At 41.7% G+C, this 26390-nt stretch overlaps 1 protein-coding gene across 1 annotated transcript; it reads left to right on the top strand.

Moving 5' to 3' along the window:
• Positions 1–472: 472 nt before the first annotated feature.
• On the top strand, positions 473–16392 carry LOC146578093 (uncharacterized). The gene is made up of 6 exons (XM_085267754.1): positions 473–528; positions 2753–2832; positions 2930–3199; positions 12010–12249; positions 12813–13064; positions 14020–16392. Exons 1-6 carry the CDS (start codon positions 473–475, stop codon positions 14124–14126), a joined length of 1005 nt encoding a protein of 334 aa, XP_085123880.1. The 3' UTR covers positions 14127–16392.
• The last annotated feature ends 9998 nt before the right edge of the window (positions 16393–26390 follow it).

Genomic DNA, 26390 nt, shown 5'->3' with positions numbered 1-26390 from the left:
TAAGTGGTTTCATGGTTTCAGAGTAGTTTTTAACACAACAGATGGTCGCAAATAACATTCAGCCCTTTAGAAAATAAACGCTACAGTGATACTTCTAAAGCCAGTCGCCCAGACCCGCTCCGACTTTTCAACAGCTGGCTAATTGTTTGAATTTGTTCAGGATTGCAAAAGCCCACCGTGGGTATCACTTAGTTGTTGAGAGGACCATGCGAACAAGGGCCCAACCTATTGTTTAAAGTGGCCGGTATCGGCTCTTTTTGTAATTCCTCGACAAGGTAAAAGCCCCGCAGATGTACCAGTCGAGCCAGGTCTCGCCTATTTTCTGAAGTAGCCAGCACACCGGATCTCAGAAACTGCATGCCCCACCCTCATTGTTTTAAACTTGCACAGCAAGGTGATGCCCTGCAGGTGTATCACCCCCCCAAGACTTATAGGCACCCCAAATATTGTTTTTGGAAGCACCCGGTCCTATATGAAGCGTTCCCGAGAGCGTGAGACCCTCGCCATTTCGCGTCTGGACCAGCGCCGGTGCAGACCATTTTCTACCCACACAGAGCGTTTCTGACAGGCTGGCGTTGCTTTGTGTGTGCGTGTTTATGACCAACCGGCGTTGCTTATGCATAAGAGAAAAGTGACAATACAACGCGGTTTTCTGCTCCAAGACATCCGCAGTCCTTTCACACGGTAAGCATGTGTGTTATAGCCAGCGCTTCATAAATGTCTGTCAAATTCAAACTGTTTTTAAAACGTGCCTCATTTGTTGTCCAAAAAACATTTCATTTGCTAAGTTGCTGATTTAAAAATATATATTTTTTGAATTTTTTGCTGGATGTCAAACATATGATAGACTCTTGAGTATATTTATATAGCAAAATTCACAGTGGTATAACCATGTAAAATAAAAGATGCCCAAGTGTGCACCAATGCACTCTAATGCAAGCCTTTGAAATGTATGTTGATAAGTACATGAAGCGTACATCTACCTCTATAGTTGAAAAGAGTCTGTATCCATACTTTGCGGATCTGCTGATTTGTTTTTAATGTGGCACTTATTTCACCAACCGCAGATGATGAAATCCTCTTTATTTGAGAAAGTGTCCCTAAGCTGTGGCTACTCATAATTACTGAGTTCCCTAGCCACTTCTTTACTATGTCAGCAAACTTTCTGAACAGGAAAGATATCGTAGATTTAAAGACACATCTTCATTGAAGCAAAGGCAAAAAATTGGAATGAATTTTATGTGGCTGTTCATATTAATTCCAACAAAGAGTGAAAATCCAAATCCAATCTTTTGTATTAATGATCTCTCTCTCTCTCTCCCTCCGTGTGTGTGTGTGTGTGTGTGTGTGTGTGTGTGTGTGTGTGTGTGTGTGTGTGTGTGTGTGTTTGTGTGTGTGTGTGTGTGTGTGTGTACGTGTACAGGAGAAAGGTGATGGCTGGAGCTATTTTTTTTTAATGCATTTCGAATCAACTTATTTTTTGTTTTACAAGAAGTGTATTTCATACATTGGAATAAATGTATTCTTTTCTATACTTTATAAGTATGAAACTCTAAAGAGTTTAAGTTCATGCACATTGTGAAACAAGAATCTAAATCTTTGTGAAACAATGATTTCTATAAAAGCATGTTGTTTATGGGGATAATGTGAAAAATCTTTTGCGGGCTCTAATAATGATCAGTGGTAACTGAAGAGTAAGCTTGAACCCTAACTCTGGACATTTTCATGACAAGTGACAGTGCAGACATCTGCTAACGAGAGAACATGTTTTATCATCATAACGACTGCGAATTTAAGCATCGTTAAAGTGTCACTTCAGTAATGCTACCGGAGAAAGAAGTGTTGACTCGTGTTTTTTAATAGAAGACTTAAAACACTAACTCTAATTTCAGTGGTTTATTTTAAGTTTACAGAATATAACATCCGGTAAGACGATGATTTTTTACTTCTCACTGTCTGTGTTATGTGTATCTATTTATCATGTGTGCTTTGCTCTGTAAACTGTTTCATTGTATTCATGAAATAAACCAGAATTTCAAATATCCGAATCTTTTACTGTTTTTCTGCTTTTGTTCACTCCAAGTTTGACAAAACCCACAGCTCACTAACTATGTGGAGCAATCTCAGTGTATTTAGCTGCTTTTTCCCTAAACACAATCAGTTGACTGAGAGAAATGCCTGTAGTCATCCACTCTGGTCATTGTCAATGTTGAAGGAGCTTTGTTCCATAGACACCTTATACTAGCGTTTCCTGCACTTAATCCAACACTGCTATGTTCTATTTACCCCCACAGAGGGACATAAACCTTGTCCCTCTGTGGGGGGAAACTCCCACTAGGTTTACATCTGGGACTCTCCACCATTTGACCTTAGAACTGAAGAAGCTTCTCGGATGAGAGGTGAAACGTCTTCAAGTAACTTAAAGAAGTCCAGACGCTTTTCTTTGCAAGTTCATCCTTGTTGTACTAATACAACTTATTATAGAATAACTTGGCATTTTACTACCCTCGTCGCACAGTGTTGCCTTGAAGCAACAAACTAATATCTGTTTTGGGGGGGGCAGAGTGTCAAATTTTATGATTGATATATTATTAGGGACCCTAAAGCTCCCCCAAAATAGGGAGAAATATTTTTTTTTCCCAAAAAATTAAAAAGTCATGCAGTAGAGGGCTAAGTCCCAAACTCGAAAGCACTACTTGAACTGACCCAGGACCATGTTTTTTCTCCGAGGACAGTAAGAAAGACTTTAAAGACTTTTAACTTCATTTTTTTGTTTTTCACTTGTTGCAGGTGTGTGTGTACTGCTGCAGTCTGCACTGACTGTTTCTGCAGGTGAGTTGATGGAAGTGTAAAACAATCAGTGAGACTCCAACAAGAACACAAATACATTTACTCTGTCTGTTTGTCTGTGTGTCTGTCTGTCCTCCAGTCTTTCTGTCTGTCAGTCCAAACCTTCAGCAGTTCTTCAGTGGATCATCTTCAGTGTCTCTGAGTTGTGTTGATGATGGACAGACAGTTGATGGATGGGCAGTGAGGAGGACCAGAGGAGGACTCACTGAGGACTGTGGAGCAGCTGCAGGCTTTGGGAAGGTTCATGGTTCCCCCTGTGTTCTTGACTTCATGAAAGTTTCAAGTGCAGATTACTGGTGTGAATCCAGTTTTGGACAGAAGAGCGATAATATCTCCATCAGTAGTTCAGGTACAGACAATGTTCCCATAGGTCTCTGTAAAGTTCCCCTCAAATATAATGCTGTACATAACTTTTCAAGAATTACAAATCATCTGTCGGATCAGACATTTAAGAATGTTAGCTCTCACTGTAGTCTTATATCACTTCATCTTGCTGTTTGAGTACACTGGTGTTTTCTCTTGTTAAATCGAGAATTGAATTCAAAATCCTTCTCCTCACATACAAGGTCTTAAATAATCAGGCCCCATCTTATCTTAATGACCTTATCAGCCCATTAGAGCACTCTCACACTGCAGGCTTACTTGTTTTTCCTAGAGTATTTAAAAGTAGAATGGAAGGCAGAGCCTTCAGTTTTTAAGCCCCCACTTCTATGTAAGCAGTTTCCTGTTTGGATTCAGGAGACAGACACTATCTCTACTTTTAAGATTGGGCTTGGTTTTCGGTTCTTAGAAAGGGACTCTTAGTGCTTCAGCATACCAAGACATTTTGGACTATTTCATACTTCAACTTTGTGGGAACAGTTTGGTGATAGGCTCTTTATGTTCCAAGATGGCCGCAAAGCAGGTTCATAAAAACATGGATAACTGAGTTCGGTGTGGAACAACTTGACTGGCCTGCACAAAGTCCTGACCCCAACCCGGATGAATTTAGGATTAATTTAGGATGAATCAGAACAAAGACTGTGAGCCACTCCTTTTAGTCCAACATCAGTATCTCACAAATATGCTCCTGGAAGAATGGTCAAAACTTCCCATAAAACTTCTAAGCCTGTGGAAAGCCTTTCCAGAAAAGCTATTGCTTCAAAGGGTGGGCCGGCATCATGTCGAACCCTCTGGAATTCTGGATTTTGGCTTTCAGATATGGTGCAGAAGTTAGAAGTAGGAATATCTGAGTTTCCAGTAAGAACTTGAATCTATATTGCCCCCAAACATAACAGCGGTAAAACTATAAAACTAAACTTTTATTCTGTATTTCTAGTGTTGTATATTTGTGTCTCACTAAATACACCATTTGCACAGCACTGACCAGGTTGTCACGTGACCGAGTGGTCTGTACCAAACTGAACTCAGGTGCAGGACCCAGACAGAGACAACAGGTGGTTTAACAATATTTATTTGACTCTGGAAATGTGTCAAAAACAAAGCAATAGAACATGAAGCGTGACTTGGCGTGACCTGGGAAACGTGAAAAACCGGGTGAATCCAGAGACTTGGGGAAGCTTGAGTTTCACAGCAGTGGGCCAGATAACCGAGTGGATGACATATGGCCCAATAAAATGAGGAGCCAGCTTGCGGGAGGAAACCTTAAGGGGAACGTCCTTAGCTGAAAGCCACACCTTCTGCATTGGAGCGTACTGAGGACCTGGTGATCGTAGACGATCCGTATAGTGGCAGTGACAGGCAGCAGCTTTCCGTAGTGCCTCCGGAGTCTGAATCCAGACGCGGCAGCAGGGCCGGAGGTGGTGCTGGATGGAAGGCACAGCCAAATCAGCCTCTTTCTCAGGAAATAGGGGAGGCTGATAGCCTAGGGACACCTCAAAAGGAGCGAGACCAGTGGATGCAGAAACATGTGAATTATGTGCATACTCTACCCATGGGAGATGTGCTGACGAGGTTGCCAGGTTATGAGAAACCATGCAGGGGAGTGTCAATTCCAATTCCTGGTTTAGTCTCTCAGTCTGTCCATTGGTTTGAGGGTGGTAACCGGAGCTGAGGTTGACTTGCGCACCTAGGGCAGAGCACAAAGATTTCCAAACCTGGGACGTAAATTGAGGTCCCCTGTCTGAAGTGACTTCTGCTGGAATTCTGTGGAGTTGGAAGACGTGGTCAATCATGAGTCTTGCGGTTTCCATGGCAGTGGGTATTTTTTCCAGGGCAATGAAGTGAGCTGCTTTTCGATCACAGAGAGTATTACTGTTTTACCTGCTGACCTAGGCAGTCCAGTGACAAAGTCTAGGGAAATGTGGGACTAAGAGCGAGAAGGGACAGCCAGATGTTGTAGAAGCCAGCTGGACGCTGACTTCGGGCCTTGCTCCTGGCACACACGTCAGAGGCGTATTCCTGCACATCTTGCTCCAAAGTTGCCCACCAGAAGTGACGACGTAGTAGTGAGATGGTGCGGCGGATTCCGGGATGGCAGAAAAATCTGGAGATATGTGCCAACTTGAGTACAGCCAAGCAGGCTGCTGTGGGTACGAAGTAGCGGCCTGAAGGACCCATGCCAGGGTCTGGTTCGTCCTGTAATGCTTGCTGGATGGTTTCCTCTATGTCCCAGGATAAGGATGCCACGCGGCAGGAAGTAGGAAGCAAAGGAGCTGGTTCGGTGGGTTCCATGTCTGGATCATAAAGATGAGACAGAGCGTCTGTCTTGGTGTTCTTGGAACCTGGACGGAAGGAGATGGCAAACTTGAAGCGATCAAAGAACAGAGACCAATGGGCCTGGCGTGCATTAAGATGTTTAGCTGTTTTTAGATAAGTAAGGTTTTTATGGTCTATGAAGATGGTGAATGAGTGTTCAACTCCTTCCAGTAGGTGACGCCACTCCTCTAGGGCCAACTTGATAGCAAGCAACTTTCTGTCTCCTACATCATACTTATGCTCAGCTGATGAAAGTCGACATGAAAAAAAGGCACATGGGTATAACTTGCCCTGAATGCTCTGAGAGGACAGCCCCGACGCCAACGTCGGATACGTCCACCTCCAGGCTTGGAGTGGTCTGGGTGACACAACACCGGAGCCAAGGTAAACCATTGTTTGAGCCTACTAAAAGCTGCCTCAGCTTAAGGTGTCCAGATGAAATGTCTTTTGGTGGATGTGAGTGCAGTGAGAGGTGCGGCTACCTGGCTGTAGTTGCAAATAAACCTCCGGTAGAAATTGGCGAAGCCAAGGAAACGCTGTAGGTGCTTGTGTGACGTGGGCGTGGGCCACTCCAGAATCGTGCGAATCTTGGCTGGATCAGTCTTCACCTGCCCCCCCTGCAAGTATATAGCCAAGGAATGTGACAGATTGTGCATGAAACTCCCAATTTTCGGCTTTGACTAAAGTCTGTTTTCCAGGAGGCGTTGGAGGACTGCTCGGACAGAAAATGAGTATGTCATCAAGATAAACAAAGACAAAACGGTTCAGGAAATCACGGAGCATATCGTTGACCAGGTTCTGAAAGACAGCGGGGGCATTGGTTAACCCAAAAGGCATGACCAAATACTCAAAATGCCCTAGGGGCATATTGAAAGGTGTCTTCCACTCGGCGACGCTGCGGTTTCCCTGCTGCAACGCTAGCAACCTTTCATCAGCACTGCCCTCCGATATTGGATGAGTAAAGGTCTTTTTAAACTCACCCAGAAAATCATCATATGAGCAGGTTGGAAGGGGATGGGCCAACAGGCAAGCCTCAGACCATAACAGTGCCTTGCCCTGAAGCTTAGCCACCAGATATGCTACCCGAGCTGAGTCACTAGCAAATGAGCGAGGTAAATGTGTGAACACAAGGGAACATTTTAATACAAAGGCAGTACAGCGAACCTGCTCCCTGGAATAAGGCTCGAGTTCCGGGAATGCAGCGTCACAGAAAATGGAACTTGACGGTGTGGCCTGTGCTGTGGATGACTGGACAGGTTCAGCCGCAGGGGCGGTGGATGCTGGGGACGGGTTCGGTGTAGGGGAAAGAGCTAACTGAATTTCCTGCAGGGCAGCTAAGATCTTAGCCTGAGTCTCGCCTATGGTTTGACACCGGGTATCGAGGTCCTGCAGAGCTTGCTCATGAGCCCCTAAGATGGCTCCCTGCTTGGAGACTGCTGTACGTACTGGGTCTGCTGAATCAATTTTCTGGCCAGTTTGTATTGTCACGTAATCGAATGGTTTGTACCAAACTGAACTCAGGTACAGGACCCAGACAGAGACAGAAAGTGGTTTTACAATATTTATTTGACTTAAGCTCTGGAAATGTGTCAAAAACAAAGCAATAGAATGTGGAGCATGACTTGGCGTGACCTAGGAAACGTGGCTAAGGTGAGGGAATGAGGCCTGAGATGCAGAGTGGAGCAGAGTGGAGCTGGGCAGGAACCTGTCACACTGAAGAGACAAGACAGAAGAGTTTGGGAGGCAGTGGAGGTAGCCCTGAAGTGGAAAGTATTGAGTTTATCAGTCTTATTTGCAGTTGGGGACGCAACCTGAGATCCGGGGCCTGTAGATAGAGTGCGATGGCAGGAGGGCAGGCAGGTGAGGCACAGAGGGATTATCAGAATGATTGTTTGGTATCCTGAGTCCGAAGGTAGAGCGTGAGCTGAGGGTTTGAGCCAAGATGAGTCTGGGAACTGTAGCACAAGAAAGTTTTGTTAGTAAGGTAAACACCAAGAGAACTTGAAGCATGAGGGACGGTTACCAACATGGGTTGCTGACCTTCCCCCGAATTCGGACACAGCAAGTGTCATGGTCCGCAGTGGGTTGCTGAAATTTCCATGAGGCTCCTGCTCCTACCTGGGATCCGCCCCTGGGCAGGGCCACCTCCTCCAGCTTCTGCACACCTGGAGCCAATTGCAAGCAATCAGGCAACAGTTATTTAAGCCACACGCTGATGTTCATTCCCCCGCAAGTTCGTTGCTCATAAGGACACTACCTACTTACGTCACAAGGTAGTGTCCTTAGACAGACAGGTAATCAGGAAGTGAGCGGCTGTGGACAGCCCCCTTTTTTTCCTCCATAGAAACTTTATTGAACAAACAATGAGTATCCAACATAACAGATGGGCTGTGGACAGCCTCCTAGCCTTCAACTCCACCCTTACTTGTGTGTTTTTCCGGTCGCCAGCGCCACAGCGCGAAAACTTTAAAATGGACCCAGAAATGTCGCTCCGTTGTTTGGACAATTTTAATTCTCGAGGAGCTAGGACAACCTTATTGTTGTCGCCCGCACGTTTTGTACCTGAGGCTCATCAGAGACAATCATATCCAGGTAAAATAATTTCCTTTAATCTACATCTCTACAATCTTTAGGAATTACTTAGCTAATTTAATGTGCCAAAAAAGTGTTCACCTGCCAAAACTGATTACCAATGTTTCCGTGTGTAATATGTGTAATATCTTTATGTATGTTGGTAAACAGACTTCGGTGAACATGGTTTACAAAGGGGTTTTATATATACAATAAATACCTGTTGTTCAAGTGTCTTTATAACTCTGGTTATAATGTAGGTACAATTGATATATTTGTTGCGCTCTCTGCTGTCCTCTTGGCCAGATTACTCTTAAAAAATAAATTTCTAATGTCAACAAGATTGTTTTTGAACTGGATAAATAAAGGATATATACATGTCAGTGCCAAGAACTGATTGCAGCTTCTACCTTGTTACAGGAATGTTGTTTGTGGCTCAAGGTGACTTGATATCATTAATGAGGGATACATTTGACATTCCACATATTATAGACCAACAAGTTATTCATAGCAGGTTAAATATGAGCAATCAGTTTAGGGCAAAAACCGGAAATCAGTTTTTGGCAGACAATCGTTTTTTGGCACAACACTGGTCATTCTTACACATGTACTTTATCATATAAAATATATAAACTAAATATCTTTGAAACACATAGAATCTAATCTTTTGTTTGTTTGTTTTTTTACATAGCACTTTATCAAACTGTTGTCTGCTACAACTATTATACTAGTAGTAATATAGCATCCACCATCTCCTGCTTGCATATTTCTGAAAACATTTTAGTGGTGTGGCACCCATCGATTGAGCCAGCCCTGCAAACCCTGTGGATGGACGATGCAGTGGACAGTGGGAGGAAGCATCCTAAAGCTCTCTTTGCAGACCACCCTGTGTGGTTCTCCACTCGCCCACCAGAAAAGACAAACCGCAGGTCTCAGTTGCAGCACCCCATCCATGTCTGATCTTGCTCGTGCAGATTCAGCAACACTGCCAGAGACTTCCTGTAATCTATTACAGTTGTTAAAGAGACGGTCCAGGAACAGCTCACTCAGGTTAATCCTGTGTGAACAACTGAAAATATTGTTTTTCCATCTTTACATACTGTGTATTTGAAATATTCTTGTTTAATTGTTATTGTTATTTACTTTATTGCTATCAAATAAATATCCATGTAATATTGTTCAAAGTTAGCGTTATGTTCATACATGTTACAAATACCTGTAAATTAAATTGAGTTCAGTGACAATTACTGTTTGTTTTAATGAATTTATTAATAAAATAAAACCTTTAAACTAATGCAACACATATAACAATGTAACAAATATATTCAAATAATTACATTTCTCAATACATAACTCATTTTGGAACTAATCTTTCTAGAAGTGAAAGCAGTCTTTCCATCCTCTACCTGCTCTCCTCTCCTCAGCCTCTCTTTGCTGCCTCATGTCCTCTCTGATGAGGTCTGCCAGCTCATCATCCCTGTCTCTTTTCCTCTTTCTCCCTCATCCATGAGGGCAAACCAGGGCCAAGTAGCAGCAGTGGGCTTTCCACTGACCCCTCTCCTGAGCCTGGATACTTGCAATCCTAAAGGCAGAGCAAATCAAAAATGGCAGCAGGCAAATACAAACACCACAACAACTCTTAGTAATTGCACATTTATTAATTTGTGTTCTTGAGAATTATCTTCTTGATAACACACATACCTACTTTGTATTTTTTTAAAGTTATCCCATGTCTTATGGCTTGCAAGGGGGTGACTTTCCCCTGCAGGCCCATCTTCTCCAGAATTGTCCTGATCACACACAACAAATAAGAGAAGAAAGGAAACCATGGCAACTATGTTAATCCCTAAACCCAAAAGTTTTCCCAGCAAAACACCAGAGGAATACCGTCTGGACATAACAGGTTCTGTACAGCAGCGGTCCATGAGTCGTTTGATACCGGGCTACGAGAGTTGAGGCTCCGGTGTGAAATTTATGGTTTTAGTGTTTTTCTCATTAACTCAGTTTCCCTGGGCCTTTTCCCTTGTTGTAGTCGTGTGTCTTATTTTGAAAGAAATATTTACACGTTACCATAGTGACCAGAGAGCATTAAGCGGCAGAGAGGAGGATGTTACTCTCAATGTTGTCGGCGCATTTTCAGGAGGATGCTGCTAATAAAGTTACACAGTTACACAGTACATTCACGTTTATTATTATATTTACAAAATACCACAGTTTTTGTCTTGGTCAGATCATTTTATGTGGTTGTTTTTATCCGCGATTCCTTAAAGGCCGCTCCGTGTCTGACATGAACCGGTCTGTGGCGCAAAAAAGGTTGGGACCGCTGCTGTACAGGATGGGGGTTAATAGAACCGTACACATATGACTATGATGTGTAAATTGATTTATTCTTGTACCTCCACGCAATAGTGGCCCAATTCTTCACCCCAGTGAAGAGGTGATCGTTTTCTCCTCGTTTTAATAAATTAAGCCGTTTGGTCTTTGTTTCCCACAACATATCACCAATTCAAAAAATCTAAATTAGCTGTATGTAAGCGGCCATACATGAAAAACCGCGGGACCCGCGATACAAGCTGGTTTACGGTTATTTTAAATAAAATAAAAAAATGTCTATGCAGATGCCCAAAGCTTAACAACACCACCTCTATAACAATTTAACTTTTGTACAACCAGATTTTCATATACTTACATTTGAAAGTGTTTTCCTCTCCTGTTTCGACCACCATCGTTAGAGAGAGGCGTTGAAAGGCTGCTCCAACAGAGCTTATTGTTTTGGAGGAAAACACGAACACAGCGTACAGTCGAGTCTTAATAGCTTACTTACAACTGGGCTCGTCAGGCACTCTTCTTGGCTGCAGTGGTTATTATTATATTTACATGCTTCCAGCTCCCGTTTTTCCTCGATGACAACTCGTACCTTTCCACTCTCCTTTTTCTCCCTCCTCGTGCTCACAGACCCATAACGTGTATGGCAGTCCAGTCTCCCTGCAACACGGACTACACTGCCCATGATGCTACATTCTTTAGAGCTATACCTGTAGCATTCTGCCTGTTAGCTTAGCACAACAACAACAACAAAAAGGCGCTCTTTCACCCAGGAAACACAGTCGCAGAGAGAGCGCGCGTCACCCTGTAACCATGGCAACCGTAACGCTGCCACCTGGAACAACAGAACGTAGCTGTCAAACAAAACCCAAACAGTCCTGACCCGCGACAAAATGAAACAGGAAAGTACCGCAGTGTAATCCATTTATTTCAACAAAGTAACTGTATTCTAAATACCACCTTTTTAAACGGTAACTGTAACGGAATACAGTTACTCATATTTTGTATTCTAAATACGTAACGCCGGTACATGTATTCCGTTACTCCCCAACACTGGTCATCACACAACCCATTTTCTCTGTTCACCAACTGGGGCAGGGGGCCCCAGAAGACCCGGCCATTTGGTCGGGGTCTAGGCTGGCACGAGATCCCAAAGAGGATCCCTATCCCTCTTCTCCTAAATAATAATAATAATAATAATAATAATAATAATAATAATAATAATAATAATTAATAAATGCTAATAAAAATCAAATAAACTATGGGATACAAGTGGACCAGGAAAAAGTCCACTTGGGAAAGTAAACCTGTTGGGGATTTGTTTGGCCTTCAGACAATAATTCAAAGTTGCTACAGTGCTAGACAGGAAAGGCAAAAACCAGTTTTTCCTCAGTCTCACTCTCTCAACTGTTTGGATGTTCCTGGAACACAGCTCCAAATTCACTGTACTGTCTGACTGACCCTGAAGTCACAAGAGACCGATGACCCCTGCTGAAGCTTTAGCTTCTGACTGCTCTGTTGGTGAAACTCTGTCTCTATTTATGAATCTTTTTGTCTCTTATGCAGAAAAAGGAGTGATCCTGGAGATCCCTGCACTTCCTGTGACAAGAGGAAGTGATGTTACTCTGCGTTGCAGACAGATCAATGGTGACATGGTGGCAGCTTACTTCTTCTTCAGTGGACGTCTTCTTGGATCTGGTTATAAAGAGCACACCATCTCCAACGTGCAGCAGTCTAATAAGGGGGTATACTGGTGTGCTACTGATCTAGCTGGACCATCTCCTCAAAGCTTCCTAAAGATCAGAGGTTGGTACACTGACATCATTTCCTATCATTGTGGTTATATAGTAAAAAAGTTACCTGTTTTACATTTTCCTAAACATTTTCACTTGATGGAAAGCATCATGAGGTGGAGGAAAGGTGTTATCATGAAAAACTGAGGAACAGTTGAATCATATTTAGGACAATTTCCTGTAATCGTATATAACCTCCTCAGATCCGAACTCTTTCATGGTATGCATTTTTATTTCTCTTTGCTATTTGGGCTGATTGTTACCTGATGAATTTAAAAACCATAGAATTATCTTTTTACCTCGTGTAGTTTCTGAGAAAAGTGTATCAGGCCCTTGTAGAGCAAAATTGTGTATTGCGGTCTAGACAACCTAAAATGTGATGCCAGGTCCTCGGAGGTTTTCACTAGTAAAAGCGCTATACAAATACAGGCCATTTACCATTTCACAACCATCGGTTTCAAAATACGAGCAGCGTTTCTGAGGGTGCAGTGCCAAGTTTGGACCAAGTCAATTTACTCAGATTAACCCTTCAGAGTGACATACTGATTTAATAAACTGAAATCGCTCTTCCTACAGATCCTCCTACAACTGCTGTCAGATCTGCTGTGGCTTCTCCCCATCTTATAACCATGCCCTCCAACTCCTCCCTTCCCTCTTTTTCTCATCCAACCAGCTCTTCCTCACCCCCTCCTCCTCCTCCTCAACCTCCTCCTTCCTCTCTGTCTGTGTTCAGACTTCTTTTCCACCTGCTGGTCTTCTGTCCATACTTCATCATGACGGGTCTGCTGCTGTCCATCTGCTTGGATCAGATCTACACCACACGCTCAGGTAGATACCTGCACACAGGTGCAGCACTGCTGCCATCCTGAGTTAGGTGATATGTTTCATTGTACTTAGTTTTGCTTTCTTGGCTTTAGATACCTGTGTTCATGGTGTTTCAAGTTTACATTATTATAATTATTATTATAGTTATAATAGTAGATATTTCCTGGTTTTTCTGTTTTTTTTTCTCAGTTTTATTTTTATGTTTCTTACATTTTGAACCTTTTGAAGGTAAAACTATCGAGTTGCAGTTCAGTTTTAGTTTCTTGTATTTCAGCTTTTACTTTTATCCTCTTATTGTCTTGCATCTTTTTGAATATTTGCATTTGTCTTTGTGTTTGGTGTCTCTATGCCACTGTACTTTTGTTGTTGTTTTTTATTTGTCTTTTCTGTCCTTGATTTACTTTTGCTTGCCTTATCTCTAGCGATGGGCAGTAACGGGTTACAGTAATCCTGTTACATTTTTCAAGTAACTTGAAAACACTGCTTGTCTCAGTGTCCCTGCCTAGTTTCAGCTGTTCTTGTTTTCCAGGTGTTTCCCTGATTAGTTTTCATTTTGTCTGTGTGTATGTGTAGCACCAGTCTTCAGTTGTCTTCTGTTTGAGTGTCTGTTTAGATACTCTCCTGTTTATTCATCATTTTTCTGTCTTGCTTCTGTTTTGGATTTTGTTAGTTTTTTATGAACTATGGGATCAAAAGGCTGTGTTTTAGTTTGTATGTCTGCATCTGGGCCCGCTGATTATCTTGTCGTGAAACAACAAGACAGTCAGGTGTAATGAGACAAAGGAAGTTAAACTTCCCCACACTTTCCTCACACTCATACCTGATTGACAACCAGCTAAATTAATAACCATCTTTATGTGAGTGCTAATTACTATTGTTGTGTAAGTGAACCCAGGTAACTGGGTATGTTGGACGTGTTTCATAGTACAGGGCACTGATGTCTTCACTCTGTTCACAGGAAATAGACTTGTTGTTTCCATGGAGATGACTCACCAGGTTGGACAGAATGAGGATATTGCCGTTGATATCACCACTGAGCATGACTTCTCATCTGAAGCAAAGTGACCTGAAACACGTCACTTTTCTTGAAACTTTATCAAAAGCAAGCAGAGAGAGAGAGAGAGAGAGCATCACACCAGAAGCTTCAGCTTCTCATTTCTCAGAAAGGAATTTTTTTTCTATTTTCCCCTCGTTCACTTCCTTTCTTTTGATTCGATTGAAAATGTGTTGTTTTCAGGCCTTTTTTTCCACATTTTTGTTTTTTCAACACAGTCAGCCTGAGGAGGCTTTAGTTCATGTGTTATTTGTGATGGTAAATCAGGTTCAGCTTAAATCAGAGAAATTCCTCAGTATTAGGAATCCGCCTAATTATGTAAAGTAATTTATGTATGTAATTAGATAGATCCAACAACTTTCTTTAACAGAATTGCAGACTGAAAAGGTGATACCTTCCCAAAAGAAAAAGTACTGTAGATACTACTATTACTAGGGTATATATTAGACTTAATATGTACTACTATACAGTTAACATCAGATGACAACATGGATTGTAAGATTCAGATAAATATTCATCAAAGGTAAAAATTTTGGTGGTGGTCAGAGGGCCCGGTGGTGCCAGTGTCCGGCAGCCTCGCCTCTGTCAGGGTGGCTGTGGCTACAATGTAGCTGCCATCACCAGTGTGTGAATGGGTGGATGACTGGATATGTAAAGCGCTTTGGGGTCCTTAGGGACTAGTAAAGCGCTACATAAATACAGGCCATTTACCATTTACCATTTTAAGTATTTCCTTGAGCCCCCCTCTCCCTGTTAATGCCCTACCTGGCCTCCTGGAAAAATTTTGCTAGACCCGCCCCTGCACAGTTACCAGCTGTCAGCTACTTAGAAAAGGATCCTGGTGTTATTTGTCTCTCAGAACCAGTTCATCACTTCCCTTCAACTCATTCATGTCACCTAAAAGGTAAACCTGTTTCTCCATCACCTGTTCAGCTCTGACAATTCAGTAAGGACATCTCTTGGTTTCATCTTCATTTCTTTCTTTCTTTCTTTCTTTCTTTCTTTCTTTCTTTCTTTCTTTCTTTCTTTCTTTGGCTCTCGGAGTAGGTGGACACACTTTTTCTCCTCTCCCTTATCATCCCTGCTTATGTCCTTGTCTAGTCTCGTGGGTTTTTTTTTGTATTTTCCCTGGAACACTCTCTCACAGTCTGTTCTCTAAAACCTAAAAGAGGAATTATGGATTGGATCAACTGGTCCCTAAATGCAATTGACACCCCTTTCTCAATGAGAAGTTTGGGCTCGGGTGAGCCTGAGTGCTGAAGATATCTACCTATTCGGAACCATGGTAACAGGGTTCTGGCTTATCGGAGCTGGCTTGGCCCTGACTTATCGAAGAATTAAGGAAACGGAACCGGCTGTTCAAACCCCTACAAGGCTGCCCGCTGGGATTGGAACGATGGGAGAGGCGTGAGTTTCTCAAAATGGGCTCATTGAGTCAGCACGGATAAGATCTTGGAGAGGCTACGGCTGCTGTGAATACTCAGAATAAGATCTCTGACTGCAGACGGGATACATCTCGGAAGGGCTAGCTCGGAATAACATCTCTGGGCGCAAAATAGGATGACATCTCGGGGAGGAAAAATCAGAAATTGGCTCCTTGAGCACAAGAAATGACAACATCACAGAACGCAAGTATGGTGAAGCTCGTGGCTCTCCAACGGGAGATTGAGAGACCAGTGTTGGACTGTAGAACTGCTTTGAAATTCATATGAGCTGTTCACACTAAAGTAAAAAGCACCATCACTTCATGCGGAGACCCCTTTGGCGCCAGCTGTAAGGCCGGAGCAAAACAACAACTCCCTGATAACAACTGTGTTGAGTCTGTTCCTTCCCATTCCTTGCAAGGCCACCTGGGTTGGCTGGAAGACTGTTTACTTAGCCTGGCAGGGCGAAGGACACTGTCTCAGCTGAACTCTGGACACACAAACACATACATATACTGATACTGATAAGCACTCACTGATGCATCACCCTCTCTACCCCGGATCCAACGCCACCTCCAACGCTTACCTCCCCCATGATGTGGACATTGGGTCAGTTGGAGGCGCAGTCGAAAGATTGCAGCGGTCCCAGATCAGATGTACACACTGGAACTCTTTCCCATGTTGCCTGTCTGTGTTTATTGTGCTATGGTGTGTTGATACCTTTGCATTCCTGTATTATCCTTCTGTGTTACACATTTCGACATTTTTTTTCCTCGCTACCTGGCCTGACCTGTCTCCCCAATGTGATGTTTGTGTATTGTATATACGGTCGGCAAGGTCTGTCATCTCGGTTATGGGGAAAAGGCCTGCAACTGACAAATAAAGGCTATCTCATCTCATCATCTCTCATGTTTCCCTCTCACCACATATTCAAACCAATATCATTACCAGCAGCTTTACAGCTGTGGCTCCAACAAACATCAGCTTATACTAGAAAGTAATATTAAATAAATTCTAACAACAGCTTATCAAGCTTAAATGTGCTGCTGCTGTTTATCCGCTGGTTTCCTCTTTCTGGCGCAGAGTGGGTGATAAACAAACAGAGGCAGACTTGTGACAGTAAAGCCAATCACCTGATCATTGATCAGTTTCATGATTGAAGTAGCAAAGGAGAGGATGAGAGAAGAAGAGCAGCTGACAGTGTAAAGACACAGAATAACTCCAGCTTTGTGTCTTTTTTTCATTCTAGATGAAGTACGGGACAAATCACGTTCCTTTTCACTTACAGAACTTTAAAGTTCGACCTCTTCGGCTGTAATCGGCCCACATCAAAGTCACTCATGACTAACTGGCAAAAACAACAACAACAAAAAACATCGGCCCATAAAAACAAAAAATCACCATCGACCCACTGGGCGGCCAGTCCAGCTGTGCTACTGTCCGTGTTTTCAAAACAGTCCTGCAGCTAATGTGATTTACCTTCTGCCCGGGTTTTCACAGTCTTTGTGGCTGGGGGAGGGGGGATCTGTATGCAGGGATCAGCAGCATGGATATGTGGTCTGACAAACCAAGGTGTGGTTGCTCTGTAACCTTTTTGGATGTTGCTATAGGATAGAATTAGAATTCAACTTTATTGTCATTGCACATGCACAGGTACAGGGCAACGAAATGCAGTCCAGTGTGTTTTCCCCATTGTTGCACATTTCATATGCTGTTCAAATTTGGGGAATACTAATCCCCAGATTTTATTCAGCATGTTTGAAGTCACCAGTGATGAAGTGCATTGTGTCAGGATGGGAGTTAGCAGACTGCTTATTGCCTTGCACAGCTCATCCATGGCCAACTTAGCATTAACATAGGGCGGTAAGTACTAAGCCGCTACAATGACGATGGTAAACTCACGAGGTAGGCAGACACGTCTGCATTTCACAGTCAAAGATATTACATGTTGATTGATGCAGCACCACCCCTCTGCTATGGTGCTGATTTTTACCTGTGAATCAGGAGAGAGGAGCCTCAGCTGTGCACACAAGAGAAGAAGCAGGGAAGTTCAGGTTTATTTTCCCCTCATTGAGTGAAATGAACATGAATTTAACAGCAAATCATGTTTAGGTGCACAAGCAGCCATGAGTGAACTAGCCTGTTGTAGTGGACCAGCTGAACTAGTTAAACTGAGTTACATCACAGCACCTGTCTGGTTCTTTAACTTCTTCAACTTGATCTGTTTTAACTGTTATCACCATATGTGTAAAACTCATTTTTTGTCTTTAAAACAATCAAAAATATTATTTTTAATATAGATCCATCACACTGAACAGAAGTCAGACACTTCTACATTTCTAAAAATGGACACATGAAACTAAAATAATCTATAGATGTAGAAACAGCACCAGAGGCCAGCGGAAGATGAACTGTGTCTTTAACCTAAATGACATTCACACAAATAAGAAGTATACTTCTTAAAGTTCATGTTACAACACAGTTATGATGCTTTTTATTCTCTTCTAACATCATTTTGATCTTCTTAGATTCTCACATTTGATTTTCTTTTTCCAGCAGCTGTCAGAGTCTCTTATACAAGATACACTCTTCATGTCTTCATTGCATGCTGCTCAGTGCAATGAAGTTTGCACTGTTCACTGTTATGCAGGTTAAAAAAAAACTTCTGTCTGAAACTTATTTAAAACCACCGGTAAAAATAAGAACATGAGCATCACTGCCACATCTTCTTTAAAAAGCAATGACAGAGAAACTTTACTGAGATGCGAAATTATAGTTACATATGACTGATGACTGCAATCAAGTAAAAACACATTTTCATTTTCCAAATAAGCAGAATTAAATAATCCAAACAACCATACACGTAATCCCATAAAGAACTTGTTGATTTTCTTTAATCAATTCAAGTATTGCCAGCAAAGTAGTTGCATGTTTAATCATGTGCCCCCCCCCCCCCCTTCACTAAATACTTGGTATTACCCAACCTGCTTTCTCTACAAAACCTTCACTACTTGCTGTATGTTTGTTTGCACAGTTGCTCATGCTAACTAAATGTTGTCTAATTGAATTGTTGAGACATCAATCATGAAAAGAGGTGCATAGACAACACTTTTTAATTGTTGGTCGAGACCACCTACTTGCAAAAAGAAAAAAAGTCATGACCAGAAGGAGGTAAATACTAGTGCAACGACACACAAAATTCACGGTTCGGTTCGATACTTTTTTGTCACAGTCCAATATGTTTTCAATACAAAAAATGCCTTTTTTTTAATTTGTAATTTATTAAAACTATAAATATTTTTTTAACTCAAAAGTACAGTTTTTAAATTAAATGTTGCTGAAACAACAAAATATTAAATTAAAAAAAATTTAAAAAAAATTAAAAGGAGGCACAGATGACCAGGTAACAGACATAAAAAAACCAACCAAAATAATTGTGCATGCAAGCACACACTGTCATAACACTGAACTGATCTGTATTTGGTTCATGTGGTTTCCTCACAAAGGGTGATATGGTGAGGGCAACAGTAAGGCAAATGAGCAAGTGCAAGAATATACAGTATAGCAATAGATTTTTTTTTAAATTTACAAGTGTCAATAATGTTGTTATTATGTGCAATACAGTCATTTATATATTGTTATTTCAGAGAGTGACAAGTATTCTTGTCATGGTTACCACAGCAACTTGAGCCCCATGTCAGGAACCAGTCAAACACAAATGACAGTGAAAGAGAAGAATTAGATGTTTCAGACATCATCACCTGCACAAAGCCTGCACAACCTGATCCTAAGTTTATTGTAGTGCAGAAGTGAGCTAAATGTGTGCTACTTTTTCAACAAAAATGTTCCACAACTTTTCCCTGGTTGCATTACAATGCCATTTTACAAGTGGTGCTGTGTGTTCACTGTGCCAAAGTTTATTCACATCTGTCAAAGTTTGAGAAAATTCAGCTACATATCCATGCCATGAACATTTATGCTCAAAAAGGGAACACTGTAGCTTCACAGCTTTCTTCAGCTGTTGCCAGACAAGAGGAGGAAGCAAGGCATGAATTATTGAAGATTGTAGGCTCCATCAAATTCTTAGCTTGGCAAGGTTTAGCTTTACGAGGTCATGTGGAAAGGAAGGGGTATCTATCCCAATATCTTAAAGAAAAGGCAGAAGTTAACATTGTTTTTCAAAAGTGGTTAGAGACACACAAGCAGGATTACACTAGCTCACTCATTCCGAATGAAATATTAGGCATAATGAGCAATAACATTCTAATAGGAATAGCTAACAGTATTCGATGCCTCCCAGTTTGCCTTAATTTTTGATGGGATACCAGACATATCAGAACAAGAACAAGAATCTGTATGTCTTCGTTATGTGATTTAATTTCCCATAAGGAATTCATTGGGATGTATTCAGTGACCAAAACAACATGAGATTCTCTTTCAAAAGTAGCATTAGATCAGAGCTCTAGACTAACTTTTTGCCATGGTTGCATTGGTGCGCACCAGCACAATAGTTAGGCGCACCCAAATTTTTCAATCACATCGCTTAACACTGGGGGGACAGCAGTATTGGGGGGGTGGGGGGATTGCTGTCCATACAGACAATATTAATTTGTAAATGATTAACTAACAATCTTGTGCTAAAAGTGCTTTGGCACTCTTTGCCAATATTGTAGACAATATTAAACAAACGACATGTTTGCTGCTGCCTGTTGCTGAAAGGCAGTGGGCAGAGGGGACACTTGGGCAGTGCATTTATTGCAGCATATAATGTGTTTCCTGGATACACTGCTGCTTTTTCAGCGTTCAAAGATTGATGGCACCGTGTCAGAGCTGGCTATGAATTTCAGACGGATCAGGCCTTAACAAAAAAGTTATCAATCCTTCTTTTCATCTTTTCTTATTACCCACAGCTACATCCACTTCTGTTGGGCCTAGGCTGCTCACTAGGTCTGGGTATCATCACTGATTTCCACAATCCATTCCATTCAGGTTCTCAAAGTCCTGTTTCGATTGGGTTCAATTTTGCTTCAGACAGTCATAAATATTATAATTCTGATTATTTATCAGTACGCACACTAGACTTTATCAGATATGTGAACATCACAGCAGATGCCTTTGTGTCAAAGTAACTGAGAACAAAGGACAGAAAAAACATGAAGGAGATTTTCCTGGTCTGGCTTTTTATAGCAGATAATCTTAAAAATATTCTGCAATTTTGCATAATTTTAGGTTGGAGGTTGGAGAAAACCCGCAGCTCAAAATCTAGTGCAAAAAAGACGTAAAGACAGCTCAGACCCGACGCATCAGAATCAGTGAGCTGTCGGCTTTCAGCCCCGATGGCGTGTCCTTGTATGGGCCATCGGGTGAGAAAGCCAAGGAAGACAAAGCAAATTCTGATACATGGAGTCCGCTCTGTGTTTACGTCTTGTATGGAATCCATTTACCTGCTCTCATTTACTGTTTGCTGGTTGTTGAAATAGTTTTGTGAGCTTAAACCTGAGATTCTGGTGTTTCTGGCAAAATACATTTATATTTAAAAGTCAATTCAGGAATTAATGAATCAATAACATTTTATTCAAGCTACTCACCTCTCTCTATCCACCTGCACTTTCAACTGGACCATGGCCAAACAGAGTCACACCCCTGACTATCTCTGATTGGTTTAGACCATGATAGGGGCATAATTTTTGTCTGTTGTTCACCACACAGAGATTTTCAGGGTTGCAGAGTCTTTTTTTTTTGTACACGAACAGTTGGTCGCACCGTGCTACCTACGATTTTTTTTAGTCGCACCATTGAAAAGTTGCACTCTAGAACCCTGCATTAGATGAACTTTGCACACTCAATTTGCCATTGTCAGCACTGCCTGGACAGCCATATGATGGTGCAGTGAATATGTCTGGCAGATATTTTGGTGCACAGGGTCTTATTAGGAGAAACAGCAACTAGCTTTATATGTGCATTGTGAAGCACACTGAATTTAGTGGCACAGAAGGCATGCAGAGCTTCTAAAGTTGTGTGTGATGGCCTTGACTGGGTTCATCTATTAGGGGTTATGTGTGGACAGTGTAGCAAATTCAAACATCAGATAGCTGTATCTGATCACTGAACCCCAACTGCCCTGAGACCACTGTGTGAAACAGGGTGGACTGTTAGACACGGTGCCATCCATTTCATTCACAGTATGACTCTATCCTCACTGCCTTAGAGGAAATGGCAGGAACTGACTCTCCCACTGCAGCCACTGCAAATGGTCAGTTTCAGCAGTTTATGCGAGGCATTTCACCATGTGATATTTTTGCCAACAGAAAATACAGCAGTGGAGAGTCAACAAGCAAAAATGTCTGTGGTCTGTGGTTCTCTGGTGTTTAAAACACGTTTTTGTACTCAGCACAATGTTACGGTCTTGCAAACAACCCACAACAGTGTGAAGAGGTGTAATGAAACTTAGCTGAGGTACACACTCATCAGTCACGACATGGCTGTCAGTATCAATGAGAACGAGTGGAAAGGGTGTCCAGTTTCAAGTTCCTAGGTATGCGCATAGACACAGACCTCCAGTAGAGCTCGAACTGTCGAAGTTCTTGCTCATTTTGACCCAGCATTTTTAGTTAATTTTGTTTTGATGTTATTCTATATGTTGTGTTATTCTATATATTCTATATGATTTATGTTCTGATTCTGTAGTTGTGCTGTTTTGATTATTATTAGTCTCTGTCTCAGTTTATTCCGGTTTAGAGTTAAGTTCTTAGGTTATGTTCTTGTGCCCTCATGTTTAGCGTAGGTTTAGTTCATTGTCAAGTCTGTGTCTTTGTAATTATCTAATTTCCTATTTTATTTTGATAGTCCCAGTCCTATGTGCAGTGAGTCTGCTTCCCCTTGTTTTGTTAGGTATAATTTCTCCCAGCTGTTTTTCCCTCCTGTCTCCTAGTTCCTGATTACTCCACTGTGTATTTAAGCCCCGTGTTTCTCTCTGGCAGTGTTGTGTTGTACCCTCTATATGTTGTGTGGTTTCCCTCTGTACTTCTTGTAGGCTTCCAGTTCTATTTCACAGTTTACTTCTGTAGAATTCCAGTGTCCTAGTGTTTAGATTTCAGTTCCTATTTCTAGTTTCTTTGCTTTTCTGTTCTAAGAGTTTTTTTGTCCAGCAATAAAAGCTGTGCTCTAAGTTTAGCCTGCCATCTCCGAAAGTCCTGCATATTGGGTCCTTCATCTTGCTTGCAGCGCAGCAGAAACATGACACATGGCCTTGATGGTTTTGAAGGTGGCTCAACAGTGTCTCCATTTTCAGAGAATCCCCAGGCTGCTGAGGTCCTGGATAAACTGACTCAATGACAGCTTTTACAACAGGACAATAGCCCTAATCACTGCAAACTGCTTATTTGATTGGCTACCTCCTTGGACTTTTTAAAGGGGGACAATAACAATAACAACAACAATAATAATAACAATGTTCAATAAACATACAAACATAAACATTTATTTGCTCATACCTTTCTTGCACTTTAAAATACACTTAAAGTTAAGTTACTGTATTCCCCAAACGGGACACTTTCCAATTTTGTTATACTATTGTACTGATTGGCAATAAAGAGTAATCTTATCTTATATTAAAAATAATAGTATTCTGAACATTTATCATTATTAAAATAAAATGATTAACTGATAAACTGTCAGCGGCAGCCTCTGGTCTTGTAACAAATGTGCAGAGCTTTCATTTTGTCTCCGGCTTTACAAATCTGACAGTAACCTACTTCTTTTATTCCACTCACATGTCTGTAAGGCAGTTTGCTGGTGCAGATGATTCATTAGGGCCTGAGCACTGAGTGCGAAGGCCCTATTGTATCTGCTCTGTTTATTATTATTATTATTATTGTTCATATTGAGAACAGGAAACGTCATGTTTTAGACTTTGGGGTACAGTGTAGTGATGGGTGACATCTTCAGCCTCAAATTTCTCCAGGAAAGCCTTGAGGAGTTGGTCTTGGGTTACAGTGAAAAGTGTGATTTTTCGTGAAAGGGTGTGACCCCAGCAGCATGGCGAACATTGATGTCTCACCATGAAGAAACAAATTACCATAACTCAAAGAAATCCGGTTTGATCAGTACCAGACTTTACAGGCGTGATGTCAGACCTGCCCTGAACATATTGATATGCCCATTGTCAGTAGTACACTCTGATATACAGATTTTCATAGGTTCATCAGATCAACCTCAAAAGCAGTGAATATTAACATCAGTGTTTCTGTGAGAAAATTGTGAGTTTAAACTGAACGGCGCACCCTGGTGGCATGGCGGTTCACCATGAAAGACAAAGTGGTTTTTGAGGGGCTTGGAAAGTTTAAAAACTCTTGAAATTTGGCCCACACCTCTAATGTCATGAATGCTTTCTTGTTATGTGATCATTTTTATGGAACGTTGCAAAAAGGCTCCACAGCGCCCCCTACAAAATTTCAAAACATCAGCCCCTGCTCTGTTTTTCATATATGACTCCAAAACCTGGTAAGCTTAAGATAAAAAGTCTCTTTGAGCAATATCCCAAATCCAACAATCAGTCTGCCATTTTCAACTTAATGTGTTATTTTGGCGACATTTTCCTCTCATTTCAGGTCTCGCACTTTGACGAACTCCTCCTCGGGATTTCATCTGATTGACTCGATCTCCAGAGCATGGAATCTTAAGACCTTTGTGATGTTAAATTGGGAAGCTTGTAACGTTCAGGGAAATGAGGTAATCATGGCGGCACGTGGAGTTTCAACTACTCGCCAAAAAGCAGTAATCTGCTGTCACTCAAAAACACAATGTCCAATCTCTCCCAAACGTCGCAGGCATGAGTCAAGAGTCAAGCTCGGAAATATTTGATAAGCGATTTGTCAGTAATAGTTAGAGCGCCATCTAGTGGGATGACTATAATCATCATTGAATGAGATGAAATTTTAGCTCGTGGTTCTACGCATGAATTCCATCAATGTGACTTTAGTTCGGGTATAGGTGTTGGGCGTGGCGAGGGGTGTGAGGGCCCTCATAACGCTGCTTGCAGCTTTAATTAGGGCCCGAGCACTGAGAGTGCAAAGTTCCTATTGTATCTGCTCTGTTTCTTATTATTATTATTCAGAGGAAAAATGCCTTTTTGAGGGCTGTAACGTGCTTAAAAACTCATGACATTTTGCATACATGCCTGTTCTGGTGAAAAATCGTATATTTTAATGGTTTTACGTATGAGCATTGGAAAATGGCTCTGGAACGCCACCTATGCCTTGTTAAATAAAGCCCTATGAACACATAGTTTCAGCTACATGTATGAAGTCTAACACAGCGGTCCCCAACCCCCTGGGCCTCGGACCGGTACCGGTCCGTGAGTCGTTTGGTACCGGGCCACGAGAGTTGAGGCTCAGGTGTGAAATGTATGGTTTTCAGGGTTTTTATCGGTTTTCAGCGTTATTTTGTTATTGCTTTTATCATTAACTCTGTTTTCCTGGGTCTTTTCACGTGTGTTATGAATAAATCTTCTTTTTTTCGGTACCGGTACTAGTTTTATTTTGTTGTATTTATCCGCGACACCTTAAAGGCCGGTCCGTGAAAATATTGTCGGGCATGAACTGGTCCGTCACGCAAAAAAGGTTGGGGACCAATGGTCTAGCACACATATGTATCATGTCAAGATGAACAAAAAAGTCAGTGGGACCAAACCCAACAGGAAGTCAATGTGACATTTTGTCTCTAATTTTGCCATTTCCACTCCTTGTACTACTCCTACTTGGGGTTTGGTGTTTTTATCTTCACATTTTGTTAGTGTCAACTACACAGCTGGACCGTATTAAATTGTGGAGCTTTTGAGTTTTTGGGATGTGATGTGGCCGTAGTGTGGTCTAACCCACCATGACAGATGAAGTGGCTTTTGAGGGGCCACAAAATGGCGCCACAGTGCCCCCTACAATATTTTAAAACATCAGCCCCTGCTCTGTGTTTCATCTATGAGCCGGAAACCTGCTAAGCTTATGGAAAATACAAAGATGTACAAAAAGGTGTATTGGAGCAATATCCCAAATCCAACAGGAAGTCAGCCATTTTAAAATTAAAGTGTAATTTTGGCGACATTTTCCCCTCATTTCAAGCCTCATACTTTGACATACTCCTCCTCAGGATTTCATCAGATCGACATGATCTCTGGTGCATGGAATCTAAAGACCTTTGTGATGTTAAATTGTGAAGAGTTTTGTTTTTGGTGAAACAGGGTTGTCATTTCGTCACGTGGAGTTTCTTTTTTTTTTTTTTCTTCTTTTTTCTTTTTTTTTTTTGTGTCCCGTTTGGATCTATAGCCATCAGAATTGTTGTCTTAAGGCGAAGAAAGATGCCAAGCGGATTTATTTTACCAAGTGGATCATCATGGCCTTGCCATATTGGTCCATTTGATTGACCTTTATTATAATTATGAATTTATTTCATTTTCAGTTGTTACAAACGGGACAGACATGACTGTGGGATAGGACAGGGAGAAAGAATGAAAGAAAGAGAGGGAGAGAAAGGAAACCAAAGGGGAGAAGAGACGGTGAGAAGGGGGGGAAGAGAGAAGAAAAAAAAACAAACAAAAAAAAAAAAACACCTGGATCACCTGTATGGAGAAAAAAAAAAATAGAAGAGAAAGCAAACAACAAAGAGCAACATAATAAGAAAAAAAAGCACCATCACAATAAACTAGCTAGCAGTAGATATCAATAGTTACTAAATAATAAACTATATTGTGCAGCACGCAAGATAGACAGCGCACAATGTGCTTTGAGGCAGCAGCCAAGAAAGCTGTAGTCCGCGTCTGTGAATACCCATGTGTACACCTGTGTGCATACCTGTGTG

This window comes from Mchenga conophoros, linkage group LG3 (genome assembly GCF_057382185.1).
Source record: "Mchenga conophoros isolate Kocher_MC1m ecotype Shallow Benthic linkage group LG3, M_conophoros_male_GT1.1, whole genome shotgun sequence".
NCBI classification, from domain to species: Eukaryota; Metazoa; Chordata; class Actinopteri; order Cichliformes; family Cichlidae; genus Mchenga; species Mchenga conophoros.
The sequence above is the reverse complement of the archived record's forward strand: the minus strand, read 5'-3'. Positions and strand labels throughout refer to the sequence as shown.